At 38.5% G+C, this 15810-nt stretch overlaps 1 protein-coding gene across 1 annotated transcript in view; it reads right to left on the minus strand.

Moving 5' to 3' along the window:
* The window catches only part of LAMA2 (laminin subunit alpha 2), a 408847-nt gene that overhangs the window by 19899 nt on the left and 373138 nt on the right, over positions 1-15810 (minus strand). Inside the window, exons 50-55 of the mRNA XM_075444852.1 lie at positions 15204-15366; positions 12985-13129; positions 10604-10742; positions 6426-6546; positions 3916-4140; positions 2384-2532 (exon numbers count right to left, since the gene is read on the minus strand). Coding sequence (XP_075300967.1) covers positions 2384-2532; positions 3916-4140; positions 6426-6546; positions 10604-10742; positions 12985-13129; positions 15204-15366 — 942 coding nt within the window. The remainder of the gene's footprint in view (positions 1-2383; positions 2533-3915; positions 4141-6425; positions 6547-10603; positions 10743-12984; positions 13130-15203; positions 15367-15810) is intronic.

Genomic DNA, 15810 nt, shown 5'->3' on the forward strand with positions numbered 1-15810 from the left:
AAGTTAGCCATGTTACAGTCATGCTAAATATCACAATGTAACTATTCAAGAATCTCTGACTACAGTTAGTTGCCTAAACCGAAGTTAAGTAAGTAGTTTGATTTTTCACAGTTACTGAGCATCCTTACAACATATCAGAAATGATCCATTTCTGGCAAATAACCTACCTATTTTCATCTGCAAAATTGTATTGAACTCCAGTATTCTTCCTTAACAATAATTACTGTTAGCAACTGAATATTGAAAATGTTTATTGAAAAGAGGCTGGTTTTCATATGTAAAACGCTTGGCTTTGTTATGGACACAAGTCCTAGACAAAACTGCATAGTGACTTAAGCACCTGAATTAGGTAACTGTTGTACCACATGCAAATCGTCCGAGTTCCTCATAGTTTTGGATGGATTCATTTGGTCTAGACAGCTGTAGAGTAAGAAAGTGATTAATTTTTCAAGGAGTTGGAGGAAGCAGATATTAAAAGACTTGTCTTTCGGGGCAATCTCTAGGATTTCCCCAGACCTTTTAGCAGTGGAAACAGGAAAGAGATTTCTCCGGGGGCAGTTGAGAGCAACAGACTGATTTAGGTTCTGCGAAGTGTCCCAGAGAGGACACTTCTCTCCACTGCCTTCAGAGGAAGGGTAGGGAAATCAGACTGTCAAGACTCGAGTTATCCTTTGTGCTGCTGCATGGTAGCCATGACTGCTGATTGTCAATGTTTTCATCAGCATGCAATATTTCATCTCATCGTTAGCCATTACCATAGTAAACATTCTGGCTCCAAACAGAACCATACAATGATGTGCATTAGTCTTCAACAGTATCCTATAATTACCTTGGAAGAGAAAGCAAATACTTCATAATTATATGGACAATTATCTCTCTGAAGAGTTTTCAAAGGGTGTCCTCATATTTAATCAAATAAAGCTTGAGTTTGCAATGAGCAGAGGAGGGGTTAGTCTTAATTTTTATCTTTTCACATCCATGTCAGCTTACAGAAACTGGAGTTCAGACAATCTGTTTTGTAACAGAGCTACTTTGAAAACAGAGGTTTCATCTGAACAAGCGCCATCACTGGATGGCATTGTACAACAATAGTGTCTTGATGTACTCTCACAGGTCAAGCTACTGTTCTTGCTATAGTACTGCACAAAAGAACTTTCTTTGTTGTTTAGAGCTTCTTATTATTATTTGCATATTTGTGTTCTGTCACAGTGACATAAAATGTTTCACAACATGCAGTCATCCATTTTCAAAGTAACTTTTCCTCCCAAGGAATTTAGTTTTACCTCAAAATAGTGATTGAAACTGGGGAGAGATACTGTCTGAAGGCATTATTTACAAGATTTTTTTTAACAATACAATAGAAATTCAGTCAGAAAATTATACTGACAAAGGACAAAGCAAAGCAAATTATAGAGAGGACAGAAGGGTGCCTCAGGACTAGACAGAGAAAAATTGTTGCTCAAGAAGGCTGCAGTGTTCTGGGGGCAAGAGGGCGAAGCATAGTGTTCAGTGTGCTTGGATAAGTGCATTTTGTGACATGCTGGATGCCACATCTTCTTTCAGATTTTTTTTTTTAAACAGAACAACATTGTGCTTAGTGCACTAATCCACTGAATGTCTGTACAATATGTACACATTTGTATGTCCAAGTGTCCACAACAAACCCTGCTTGGAACAAGGGGTATTCCAGGCCATAAATAATACTGACTGCCTGAGTCCTACACACTACAGTAGTGCTGCTTCTAATCACTTTCTGAATGCTGAAGAGTAATTCGCATATTTATATAATGTCTAAGAATGGGCAAAGAATTGAAGTGAAATTCTGTTTAAAACAATACGGTCTAAGAAGGTCTGCAGTGGCTTTCCAGCATTAAGAATGACTGCTTTTCATCTGGGACTGTGTGCCTTCGTTGGTTTACCATATTTACCTGGGTACCACCATAAGCCCATGTATATACACCAGCACATGGCATCTCAAAAAGGCTACAGGCTGCTGTGCTGTCGCTGTTTATATGCTTTGAAAATGGTCTTTTTCTACATGTCTTTAAAAGGTGGTTTACCGCACCACAGCAGTATTTCTTATCCACAAATTCGATTAATAAAATACATTTGTCAAGAACCAGAAGGTTAAAGATTCCAATTCAGACAAATGCAGGCCTCTAGAGAAACAGGCTGACAGCCTAGCAAGGCACATGAACCCACCTCTGCAGAACAGTACGCACTGTCAGAAACTAACTTCTAAAAATTTTTGGATAAGGATGGAATTACAGTAAATTCTTTGCCTCAGCAGAAGCTTTTACATGGATTGCTGAAGACATTGGTACGTTTGCTTTGTTGACTTAGCTGTGCTGTGTGGTCTGTAGCACTTCTAGGTATTTGTTACCCTTTAGCTCGTTCTATCCGGATGGAGTGGGCTCTGCCGTCGTGAAACTCGCCAGCTTCTGGTTTGATGGTGATTCTGTGGGGATCCCGTATCCCTGTGGAGATATGCACTTCCAGTCGACCTCTGTTCAGGAACACTGCATAGTAGGCCTGCAAGGTATATGTTGGTATGAGAAGGTAAGTGACATTTGGAAAAAAAGATGATTTCACTTAGTTTTACATTAGTGCGTATGTTTTATTTTCTTACACCGGCTTTTAATTTGCTCAGCATAGACAAGATACCGTAGTTTCAGTTCTGCAGCTGCTGCTACATTCAGACTCTCTTGTATTTTTGTAATGAGGAATGGGTAAAATGGGGTCATGCTGGAAAGCCTCTTCAAAAGATTTATCTCTCACCATACCTATTTTCTAGCGAAAGATGGAGACTTCTAACCTACAATTCATCTGATTTTTGCTATTACAAGCCCTGGTCTTAAACCCATCAAGCCCTGACTAGCATTGATCTCAGCATGAGTTCTGGGTTTGGAGGGCTGGCAAATCACACTAGTAGTTACTCTAGCAACCAATATCATGTTGTAGCAGATTTCAGGACCTAACCTCCAGTAACTATAGCAATGAGTGTCATGCTCACTTCTGTGATCTGAAGAGCTGGGTAATGATAAAGGAGACCCTACCCTGAAGTTAATGTCATGAGAGTGAGCCATTATAATGCACTGTCCCTGGAGCGTGTTCCTCCAGGTCACTGAGAGCTCTTTTCCAAAAAGGGCAGGAAGGAGAATAATGAAATATCATTTCCCAGAAGACTTGAACAAAGAAAGCACCAAAATACTCTGTTTATCTCTGTTGTGGTATGTCTGTCTGTGAGGTTTTTAATTAAGCAAGATATGAATAATTTCTAGCAGCAATGACACTTTTGCCAGTTAGTCACTTGGACTCTGTAGGTAATGCCTCTGGACAGACTGACTTTATCCTCTTCTTCCGATTTGTATTTTATGGGAGAGAAGAAGAGGTTGGAGCACTCCTAAGTCTTATATCCCACAGTGATCCCGAACAAGGGGCTCATTTTGTACTGCTTCTAGGAACTTTTTTTTTTTTTTTTTTGTCTCACAGGAAACAGAATGATCCTCATTTATGTCTGTATGAACAGGAATGAGAGAGGTTTCCAAGCATTAATAGTGCATAAGTAGTCCTCAGAATGAGTGAAGAACAGTATTCTCTAATACTTCGGTTTAATCAAAAAATCAACATGGAAGCATCTATATGATAGAAAAACAAATCTGTTGTTGTTTAGCAACAAGCAATGGATGCTGTACTGTACGTCTTTAAGAGAAACAGTTACTCCAGTGCAAAAGAACAATTCTGGGCCTATGTCAGATTCTCCGTCAGATAAAGGATAACGTTAGAAATAATTTATTCTCAAGCACTGAATTTTAGCTTAAGTATAAACATCTGACAGTGTCTTGAAACAAACCAAGTGGAAGAAGTTCAGTAAAACTGGGGCTTTGCTTGATGTTTTGTTAGGTTCCCTCGTACCTGTCCAGTCTGTCTGCGCTTTCTCCTCAGAGGGGCAGCGGCAGCTTTTCTTCCAGTGTGCCTGCGCTTTCTCCTGGGGGGGACAACTGTGCCACTTGTGCCAAACAAGATGATCCCAGACTCATTCTTGGTGCTGAAGGAGAGGTTGATCTCTGTGCCCATGTCAAAGGAGACAGGCGGCAGTTCCACAAAACCTGGTTTGGGGAAGCTAACCGTGTAAATGTTCTATAGGAAGAAGAGGACAGGAAAGCGCTTTAATAGGATTAAAAGCACGAGTATGAACACGCCAAAAGATTTCCTAACTAAGATAACAAACTACGTAAACATAACCAGTGTGAAGAGATGGAAAGTAATACTAAACACTAAGCAATTTACTTCTCAAAGTGTTGTGCAAACACTAATTTACCTGTTTACATCTGACATCATTAGAGTATTTCTGGAATTCTGTCTTACAGGAAGGCAAAGTTCCAGTCTTATTTCGGTATATCCTTTTGGATTAAAAACAACTGCTCACAGGTGTTTTATTATATGAATGTTTTCCATTGAGTTAATACAGTGGGATTTTGCTTTTAAGTTAATATAATAGATAACCGCAGCCAATATTAACATAAACTAAATTATATTATTTGTCAGATGTGCCCAGAAAATACTTTCCATTAATCTGTCATTACTGTTTCATCATTATTGCTTCACTAAGCACCACTGCTTTCTTGATGACTCAGGCTCATAAACGAAGCACTCGTTGAGTGTGGCCCAACTCTTTGGACACTGGTAGCCATTAACACAATTTAAAGTGCAGAATATGTCATCAAATAATAACTCAGTGCATAGTCCTGAAGATTTTCTGTAATCACTGCCAATTCTTTTACTCTTCCAGCTGGGGAAGACCACTCTATAGAAACAGTGACTTTTTCTAAAATAACTCATGATTTTTCCGTATGGTGGCACTGATTTTAAGTATAGAGATAATAGACTATGCTAGATAAAATAATTGGTGATGATGTTCACATTTTGCCGAAATCTGAGGACATTTAAATAATTGACCGTATATCCAGCCTGTATCTTCTGCTTTTACTTCACTTCTTTTTCATTATCCTACGTATCCTGTTTTGTACAATTAGGATATTTTATTTAATTCCCCAACAAAATGGTTAATCCAATTAGATTCCAAATTCTGAAACCTCAAGTGTTACAAAATAACATGAAAAACAAATTTCTTTCTAAGATTCATAGCAACAGAAGAAAATCAACACAATTATCCTGCTTTCCTGTTCAGGAAAGATTCTGCAATAAATGCAAACAAATATGAACTGCTGTAGAAAATTTTTGCTGAACCCAGATTTGTAAGATTTAAAAGCGTTTGAGCAATATGGGTGTTTACAGTTTAGCTTTGTCACAAACCTGAGAACTTAAAAATGGCCATCACATGACAGATCCATCTAGTCTAGTATCCTGAGACTCCTATTGATGTGTGCTTTTTGCTCTGATGAAGGCCAGAGACAGAACAGCAACAGAGGGTACTCATCTTTATTTTGGCCAGGTTACTGTTCAAAGGAAATTTTCTGTATTTTGGAGAAAAATGTTTGGAAAGCATTTGTTCAACAGCTCCTTTGAATTTGCTGTAGTGGTATTTGATATGGAACTGTAGATCATACATCTGCTTGCAAAACTATCTTAAATAGCATACATGTCCAGGGAAGAAATACAAACGATTTATTGGGAGACAAATGTAAATGGAAATATTTTTTTACATAAGACTCTTCTTTTCCATGGACAATTACTACATTCCCTCTCAAACTTAGGATCAGATTCTTTGAATTTTGTATGCATTGGAAGCCTGTAAATTAGAAGCAGCAGCAACTGAAAATAAATAGACTTAAGTTGTACTTAAAGTTAAAGTGATGACGCCAATTTTGCTCATTCTTAGTGGTCAGTAAGACCACTAAGCTTCCAGCTCAGTGGTAGTGCGTAACAGTAAGTGCTCTACAGTTCCTATCCTAAAGGTGACTTTTTTTCAATTGCACCCAAATATACTGTGATTTTCAAAGTATCTCAGGTTTTCTGTAGTGAATGATCTTATAATAACAGGGGTTTTTTTTAAAGAAAATTCTTTAAATCCTTGGATTTTATGTGCATCAAAATTTTTTAAGGTTTTTGCAATATTGTCACTGCCTAATTCTATCCTCATGAATGTCAGTAATTCCCATTTTAGTCAGCTGAAACGGAACTAGACCACTGCTAAGCATTTCAGAAATCCTACCCGTTAGTAATAGGGATATCTCAACTGTCCAGGGATACTGTCCAAGAAGTTAGGATGTGGAAAACTGGTCTACTTGCTGATCAGACTCATTCATCTTTCTTTCTTTCAAATATAATCGTTCTGATTTTCAGGTTAGAGCCCTATGTGTGTCTGACTATGCCTTATACAATTAATATGTTATGCCATAAAAATCAGAAACCAGAAAACATTTATACCCATTAAGACCAAAATGGGTGGAAATCAGACTAACCTCTAGTGTGCATCCTTTGGTTAGACCAACAAAATCAGGACTACTCAATATATTATACGGTGTCCTTGAAATTTCAATCTCTTTGAGGCAACCTGTATATTTCTTTAAGTTCACTTCAGGCCTGAAAAAAGTTTAGAAGTACAATGTATTTTCAAAAACAGAGTTTAGGGAGAACAAAGTCAGCCAGACACACACACATGCAGGCACACAGATGCTTGATTTTTGGATTTTTTTATAAATACATACACTCAAATGAATACATCTTGCCTTCTACCACCTATCAGCCCATATTGCACTCTGCCTTCCATCACTCAAAGGTGTAACAGGAGATTCATCTCATCTCCAATCAACAACAGTCCCCTTTTCTATTTTTTCTTTCTTTTCTTTACTCTGTTTTTGGGTAGAGGAGTGCTGCCACCTTTGGTGTTTAAATGCAGTGAGCTATGAAATGAGTAAGTAGTTGTTGCTTAGGCAAAGCAGAAAGATGCAAGCTAGGAAGTCAGAAACAATAAGGAGAGACCTTAACTGGAAGACAGATTTTTCATTCATCTTTTTTACATTTTAGTTCATAATGAAAGAGGAACTTCAGCAGCTACAAACATTTTGGATGAAGTCTTTGCCAAAGACAGAAATGTTTTTTTTTTTAATGCTTTAGGGATTCTTTATGTTCAGGTGGACTGACATTGGTTTTCTGTGTGTTTTATATTCCCAGTATCTTTCCTATGAAAATGGCTGCATATTTTCTTGTGGCACAGCAAGATATTTGACTTTTTCAGGCAGGCAAAGAAAATAAACTACTTGGGTTTGTAACAGAATCTGACTATCCATACAGCGCAGGAAATTATTTTCATAGAATTGCAAAGTTCTATGGTTTGGCTCATCAGCTGGTTGCCAGAAGAAATGAGAAAATCCCTGAAATAACACCAAAGCTAGCATGCTTGAATGCAAAAGTATGATTTCCCAGGCCTGGGAACACCAGCATGAGACCACCACTGCTGGCAACATCTGAACCAGGCTTGCAAGAAGAAAAGCCTTATAAATTCACTTCAGAATAAAAGTTGCCATTCATACCATGGAGAGTAAATCCAAAAAGCAAAAAGCACTTGTTAGTTCACTCACAATATTACGCATGAGTATTGAAAGTTTAGTACAATATCTGAATAATATGAACTTCTCAAAAAAAAAAAAAAGAATTTGGAAAATAATTAAGAAGTTAAAACTGTGGGGAGGAAAAAACCCAAACACTTCAGCTCCCTGGAAGAAAACAAAAGATATTAAAGAATATTAATTACAAAATAACACTATTTTGCACAGGTACTGTTCAGCTGCACGTTTTGGTGCTGAAAGCCATTCTTTGCATTATAGCCATCCTAGCAAGCGCGGTGTATTCTCTGGCAAATTTACATCCCTTAAAGTAAGCATCTGGTTTACTAAAATAATCTGTATTCTGCTTTATTTACAGTCATATAACTATGGTCACCTTTCATTTTTGATTTGTTATTTCCTAGCTCTTCCCCAGTTCCTTCATAGACTCATCTTCCCAACAGCACAGGACTTTTGCCATGTCATTGTCAGCAGTGCCCATAGTCATCTTTGTCATCCAGAAACCATTCATTTTCCTACCCCCTTCCTGCCCTGTCCAGTTACAGACCACTCTTGTGCAACAGTCAGTCAGTGTTACAATTCTCAGCCCAGTTGAACTCTACATCCTTGTAAACATTTAACACTTGCTTGATGTTTTCCTAAGACTTAAACATACAGAACAAGGTCCAAGTTCATTCAGATCTTGCATAAATACTTGTGGGTTTTGTTTGGTTTTTTTTTTGTTTTTTTTTTTTCCTAAACTAGGATAAATTTCAGGGGAACACAAGAAAAGATTTCTGGAGCTTGGGAGAAAATAATGTTTCTCAGGATTGGGGAGGATGAAGCTTCATTTTTGTAATTCCCTCCAGGAATTAAGCTGGAGAACAGTGGAGGTCAGTCAAAGCAAAAGCAATGGACACAGTTGCAAACTGGAAATGGTCAGAAATAGGTCACCTCTCCTATCCCCCTGTTCTTAAACTCAGATGTGGCAAATGGCACAAAAATCTGCACCTAGCTTTTATACCCTCCTCAGTAGCTACTTCACTGCCTCGGAGTGCAGCGCCTGTTGCCCGACCCAGGACTACATCGCTCTTACAGCCTGGAGGTCGGAACCAGGCTCAGCAACACAGCTTGCCGTAGCTCTGCTTCCGAGGCAGTCCAGAGTCACAAACACACACAGCTGTGTGAAGAAAACAAAAGTGGTTGACGTGTGCACAGCATGTAACATGACAGTGTTAAGCACTTGGGAGCAGCTTTGCTTGCTGCAGCAGGAGTGACTCGCTGAATTAACAGCCTTAGCGTAACAGCTGCTACAGATACTGCCCGCACGCTGCTTCTGCGTTGCCGCCTGTGCTTTCAAGCTGCACTTACTAGACACATGCAAGTCATGCAAGTAATCTGATTATTTTTACCTTGCTTTCATACTAGGGTGAGAGAGAAAGACAAAAAGAAAATAATCAAAATTACATTAATTGTATCAAATTATACTTATCAGCAAGGTCCAGATATTTCACAGTGAAGCAGATACACATCATTCACAAACAACACATTAGGGATGGTGAGATTCCATATACGCTATCAGGCTACAATAATTAACAGGGTTACTCTGCAAACATCTACCTTAAAATGTAACATATCAGAGAGTTTTACAATTTGATGCTATATTTGGTTGGGAGTAAAAGCAAACCATGTAAAAGAATTTGGCAGAAGTGACACGACCTGCTAATTACAAAGTCACGGGTACCTCAGTGTCTATTGTTTGCAGCTCAGCTTTGCTCCAATCCTCCTTTCACTATTTTTGACTCTAATTTACCATAACACTCATCTTTCCCCAGCGACTGGTGAATCATAGCTGTAGGCAGAATGGTTACCACAGGTCCAAATAGCTGTGGTACACTGATTTTCTGAGCAACCACAAAGGATTTGCTGGAAGATAATTGCTCTAGACATTTTGTTAGGCACTGGTGCGATTTCACAATTACATAACATAGTGTTATATTTCATGAGTAAAACAGATCTTAGATCTTTTTATTGCTGGGTGGTTTGACATCAGAGGTCAGTTATTAACCTAATAAATTAACAAATACTTCCATTCTTTTAGCTGCAGAACAGCCTGTGGACTAAGCACAACAGTTCCTTGTGCACAAGACCACTTCAAGGTTGTCATCATGCTATGTAGCTAAAGCTGACGTAGATTAATGGGCTCGTTTCTGTGTTGCTCATCTGTTCATTGTAGCACAGAATTATCTTGTTCTTGTCATTGCAAAACTGCTGAATATTCATTTAAACTTTAATTTTTTTTGTCCATTTAAAACTGTGTAATACAGTCACTAAATTCAAGTATCTGTTATCCCATTTCTTTAGTTTATTAAAGCTTGAGTTAAAGTTTGTCAATAATATTACGTAATATTTTAAAAATAAATACTGGAATTTTATTTGTGTAAGAAATCCAGGATCAGGTTTCTGAAGGGAAAAGGTTGCCATATTTCATTCTGCATGCATTAAATATATCCAGAATATTGTATCATGTACTTTAATTCCTGAATACAGGAGGAAATTAATCTAAGGAGTCCAGGAACCTAAGTCTGGAAAGAATTTTAAATGATATCTAAACACAATATTTTTATACCTATTGAAAGTATACTGACCCTCATTATGCAAAAATATGCATACCATCAAACAGTAATCCCATAAGGAATAGTTTGTAGTTCAGTTTTTCTACTCATGCACATAGTAAACTCTTGTGCTTAATTTTGTGAAGGCATGGAGCCATTTCTGTAAGTTTGAAGTCACAAATTCTATTCATCAGATAAAAAAATACTTAAAAAGTCAGCTACATCTTGGTTCCTGCACAGCATCAGAGAGATGTACTGCATGGCTATTTCCACTGTATTTGTGTAATGTGAGCTGTGTGAAATACATTGAAATACATAACATATGCAAATAAAGCATTGGTCTGCTGTGGCAATATTGGGTGTGTTGGGAACTCACCATTCACTTAGTGCCAGTGAACTGGAGAAGGATACAGAGAATAAGATTACACTTCATTTACATCCCCTTACCAAAGCTAAAAAAATTGGTTTGAGCCACATTACCTTAGATTTCTCAGGGTTGGCAATCCCCCAAAATATATTTTCTCATGCCCTTTCAAGTTGAGCCCAAAGTGGCTGCCTGTAGAAGTTGTTGCTAGGGTCTCTTCTTCATTGGTGTCTATGTCTACAATTGATATGTTTGCTAGAAGAGATTTGACATTAGTTGCAAAATATCAGGCATGAACAATGATGTCTTAATGTAAGAAACCAATAGAGAAATATATGGAGGGTTAGGAGGTGAGCGGAGAGGTAAGGAGGGTTGTATTTTGCAATTAAGACACTGGATTTCCAAATTGTCAGTTATGGACAGGGGAAGAGACCTGCACGTTCCTCTGTTTCCATAACAACCTGAAAAGCTATAGCAATTCTGTATGCGTTATTTTTATACATCCTCTAAACCTGTTTCAATTTGGTATGTTCTTTTTGTCAATGTAATTTGGAGCTAACACTTAAGGACAAATTCAAGACAGAAGAGATCATTTTACATTTGATTTGTGATTTCAGTCCAAAGCTTGACACTTGAGCAGGATTTTTTAGTGTACAAGTTTGTTAAGCATTGTCATTATGTGCCTTAGAGGTTGGTGACCATTCACTCTAAAGCATTTTCAAACCCAAAGCAGTCAGTTGCTGTCACATCTAATCTCAGTCCAGAGTCAGTGATGCACTACATCCAACCATCCTGTTTAAATGCTTGTTCCATGTGTATCTTTAATGTATACATTAATACAGAATATGAAGTTCAACGAGAGTCAAGACAGTGAAAAATGCTGAGCAGCCCCCAAGGAAGAAAGAGATATTCTACCATAGGGATGCAAAGAAATGGTTCTTTCTTCCTTCCTTCCTGCCTTCCTTCCTTCCTTTTTTCTTTTTCTTCAGACAGATAAATGCAAGTGATGATTGCTTATAATCTATACCCCCTCCCCCAAATCTACATACCTAAGGAATGAAATGAACCTTTATTTTAACTAAAAAAAGTGACAGCCTGATTTCTGGTTAAAGGTGGAATAGAGTGAGTCTGGAGATAAGAGACCTGTTAACATCTTAGGAGACCACAAAGGGAAGGCTGGCTAGAAGAAGTAATGTGTAATCCATGGAGAGGAAGGAGCAATGGGAGAAGAGTCTTTTCTCATGGAAGCTCTCCCCATGGGTGAGTCTCTTGTAGCAGCAGCCGACCAAATAAATGCCTTGAAAGAGAGAAGGAATGTGTAAAACCTGAAAGGAAACTACTGTTTTCAGGAGTGAAAGAGAAGTGAATGGGAGATAGACTTTCCTGCTGTACCTTACTGTAAACAGATAAATTTTATTTTCATTTCTGTACCTGTATCTTCTTTATAAACACATGATATGTTTGAATGATATAATAAATCACAATTATGTGACATTGTATTTTATCTTAATAACTCCTAAGTTAAGTATGAACTAAGATAACTGGCTAGCAAGAAGGCATTCCTCCTCTAAAGGTGCAATAAATCTGCAGGTGAGAGCTGTGAGTTATTTTGGCCAGTGTCTGCTTCAGCCAGATAAGAGGGTGGCTCTGTGTTGGAGATGTGAAGGCCAGGTAGAGAGCTGGCACTGGAGGGGGCAAGAGGAGGATGCGTGGGTTAGGGGCTCGCAGTGGCCCTGAAGATGCAGAATGCAGTAAGACTTCAGGATACAAAGGCACAGAGACTGTCACAGATGCCATAAATAAAATTAATTTGGCTCAGGTAAGATTTTACCAGTGCTATAACTGGATTAAAAACAAGCAGAAAAAAAGGGGGTTTCCAGCATGATAGCCAGTGCTCTTTGCGATCTTATCAAATGCCATCACTTCATGTTTTGCACCAGTAACAGGTTCAACAATTAGCACTTTTGAAGATGTTCCCAGTTGTTTCCATGCAGGTTCACGTCATGGCACACTTCACATCATTAGGGAATATAAAACAGTTGTTGTGTTTGTCTGCTGAGATGCTGTACCATCAGTACTGAAGTCATTGCTTTTTTAAGCGCTTTGGGATATGCTGAGCATGAGAACTATACAGCATGAAAACTATTGCTGTCCTAACAAAAATCACACAGGTTTGTTTTATATTTTTGAACAACATCAAGGAACTGATGAAAAAGCTTCTTTTTTCCCTGCTCAGAAGCATTTTAGAATGTAATTTAGGCAACTGCAAAGCAGAACTGTGCCTGAAAATTAAGCTACCTGTTCATAAAAGGCCTGTTTGACAGTGCAATCACTCACATGAAACTCAACACAGGTGTAATCTAAGCAAAGGATGTTGCCAAATCACTAGAACTTTATAATTCTAGTAATTTTGCACACCACCTTCCGCATGATTAGGTGGCTAGCTGTGCTGCACAGGTAGTTGGGAAAGCATGGCGTTGACACCACAGGAACTCACCTTGCTTTTGAATTCTTGACAGGGTGAAAGATTTCCATTTGCCATCATTATGATTTTGGTTGCTGATGACAGAAGCTGTACCTGAACCCAGATCATAGCTGACTTTTATACGCCCACCACTGAGTTCTACACTCATGAAATCCTTCTGTTAATGAAAAGGATTAGATACACAAATTATGGTTCTTGTTCATTTTGGTAAGAGGCATATGACATTAAATAAACACTTTCTTTTCCTGGGTGAGAGCAGACAACTTTTTTCAAGCTCTAAAAAAAAAAATCTACTTAGGCATTTACTGCCAAGGACTGTAATGTACAAAAGTCTGCTGCCCACAAATTCTTTCCTCCCCTTTTCTTCTCCTTTGGATTGCTAACTTGGAATTTTGTTAACAACTTAGCTGGACTTTTGATGGGGTGTCAGTACTTTTATTTTCTTAGATTGAAGGCAGAAATGCACATTATAATTACCTGAAACTAAGACTCAGCTTAGAGTATATGTCTGTACTACAGTCAGTGCATTTACCACACACCTCAGCTAGATTGAAACTTGCAAGGTAGATAACAGGAATAGTAAAGATGGTGAAACAGGCTTGTTTTACTAGGGTTTCCAGAGAGCAATCTCTACTGATGGAGCAACAGGGAGCTATGAACTGTTGTTCTCATCAACCACTGACACCAATATCTAAGCAGTAACTGGAGATGGCTAATTGGAGCAATGGTACACGCTGGAATATCTACAGAAAAAGAGTTGGCAGGACACAAAGGGCAAAACAAATAGCCAGGGAACTGGATAGCGTGAAAGGCGTTAAGTAAGTAATGGTGGAACTATGACCCAGAACTTGAATGTACCGCAGAAATTTTAAGTTTCATTATCATTTTGCTCATGGCGAGTTCCACCTGTGCTCAGCCCTCGGGAGAATGAAAATACTTTACCATGTGCTGAATACTTATGCAAAACTGTGACAGTAATGTTACGCATATGAACATCAAGTTAAGTTAACCAGCAAAGAGTAAAATTGAACAGACTCAGTATTCTAGACGCTTATGCATGTCTATCCATGCATCACTAGAAAGAGCATCCTCAAAGTTTTTGTACAGTGGGACAATATCTTAAGAGACAAATTGTATCAGGGACCAGTTGCCTTCCAGCTCCCAGTGCTTTTCAGAGGTTCAAGTAAATATTTATTTCTAGAAAATGACATAAACTAATAATAATTATAATAATTATCCTCTAAAATAATTACATTAATTATACTTTCAATATTCAATTATAAAAATTAATTAGAAAACCTACGTAAGTACTTCATTATCATAATAAAATGTTATCTTCTGCTATAGTCAGTCAGAAGAAGCACCCTCATCCTTGATAATTCCAGCAATTCTGATAATTTTTCCCAAAATACAGGAATATGAAATAAGACTAATTTACAGAAACACAGTTCTTGTAAAATAGTGAGTGCTCAGTAATTCTTCAAGACATCAGTGAGAACTGCAGTACATAATTTCTGGCTCATATGAAAAGGCTGAGGAAAGGACTCTGTTCCCAGTCAGGCGTGCAAATCAATCTGGATCAGGGATGCTGAAGCTGAGTTATTCCTGATTCATATGAGGATCTGGCCAGATGTCTTTACAAATAGCTTCTCCCTGCTACCCACGCAGATTTGGTAGTGTATGTGAATAAAAACCTTGAACAGCTTTATAACTAATGCTTCTATTTTCTTTTTTGGCTGTAAAAGGTACCATGTGTAGACCTTGCAAAAACACCATCACATCCTGTTTGTTGTACCATTCAGTTCCCCTTTAATGCCACTCACATTAAACACCAACTTTATATCAATAGAACTTCTGTCTATGACTGGTCTGTTCCCATATTCTCCTTGCCCTCACACTATGATACTTTAAACCGTGCATCCACAACCACAACTGACAATGTTTGCACAGGTAAACATTTGGGATAAATGAAAATTAATTAATAATTTCAGAAAAGCTGGAATTCCTCTCAGTCTAAGATAATGCTCCCCAGTCATCAAACTCTGGGTAGTCAACTTCCACACTATGACATTGTCTTCACTTGGACAGCAGTGAAGCATCCTACCAGGCAACATCGTACCGGGACAGTGCTATGTTAAATTACTATTTGTTTTCATAATATGATGAATTCACCCACTGCAAAGATAGCATGAAACCTGTAAGAAGCATGGAGGCTAGCTGGTCATTCTTACCAAGTCATCAGTAGCAAGATACATCAGCAGGGCGTTCGATGAGAAGGTCCTGAATTTGAACATGACTGTGGAAATATTGGGGTTCCAGCGGATCGGGCGGCTCACCATGGCATAGCTGTCGCCATCGAACTGGACCGTCCCTTCTCCATCTGCCACCTGTGGGCTGAAAAGGGGCAATTCCAACCATTTTGCTTTGCCGTGTAAGGTTAAAAGAAAAAGAAGTGGGGGGCTAGGAGAGTGAGGGGACACCGCTTGGGAGTCTTCCTGAACTCGGTTTGATTTCATATCAATTCTCTGTGCTGACAAGTGAAGCCAGAAGGTCAGCTCACCGGCTGTCCAACTCAAAAGCACATCTGAGAGGAAGATGGAAGAGGAACATGTCACATATATCTCATGGTCTGTAATGACTCATCATGCAATCCTCAAGGTAAAATAGCATCTTGTAATAAATCTTGGTTTTGTTAGTGTTAGGGATTTCACAACTTCTGGAGGGTCCCAGACTGAAAACCCTGGAAACTGCGATTCTCTCTTTACCCACAAATTACAAACATGGCAAGAGCAGAAGCATCAGTCCCTCCACAGATTTTGGCATCCCTGTCATTACAAA

This window comes from Opisthocomus hoazin, chromosome 2 (assembly GCF_030867145.1).
Source record: "Opisthocomus hoazin isolate bOpiHoa1 chromosome 2, bOpiHoa1.hap1, whole genome shotgun sequence".
Classification (NCBI taxonomy): domain Eukaryota; kingdom Metazoa; phylum Chordata; class Aves; order Opisthocomiformes; family Opisthocomidae; genus Opisthocomus; species Opisthocomus hoazin.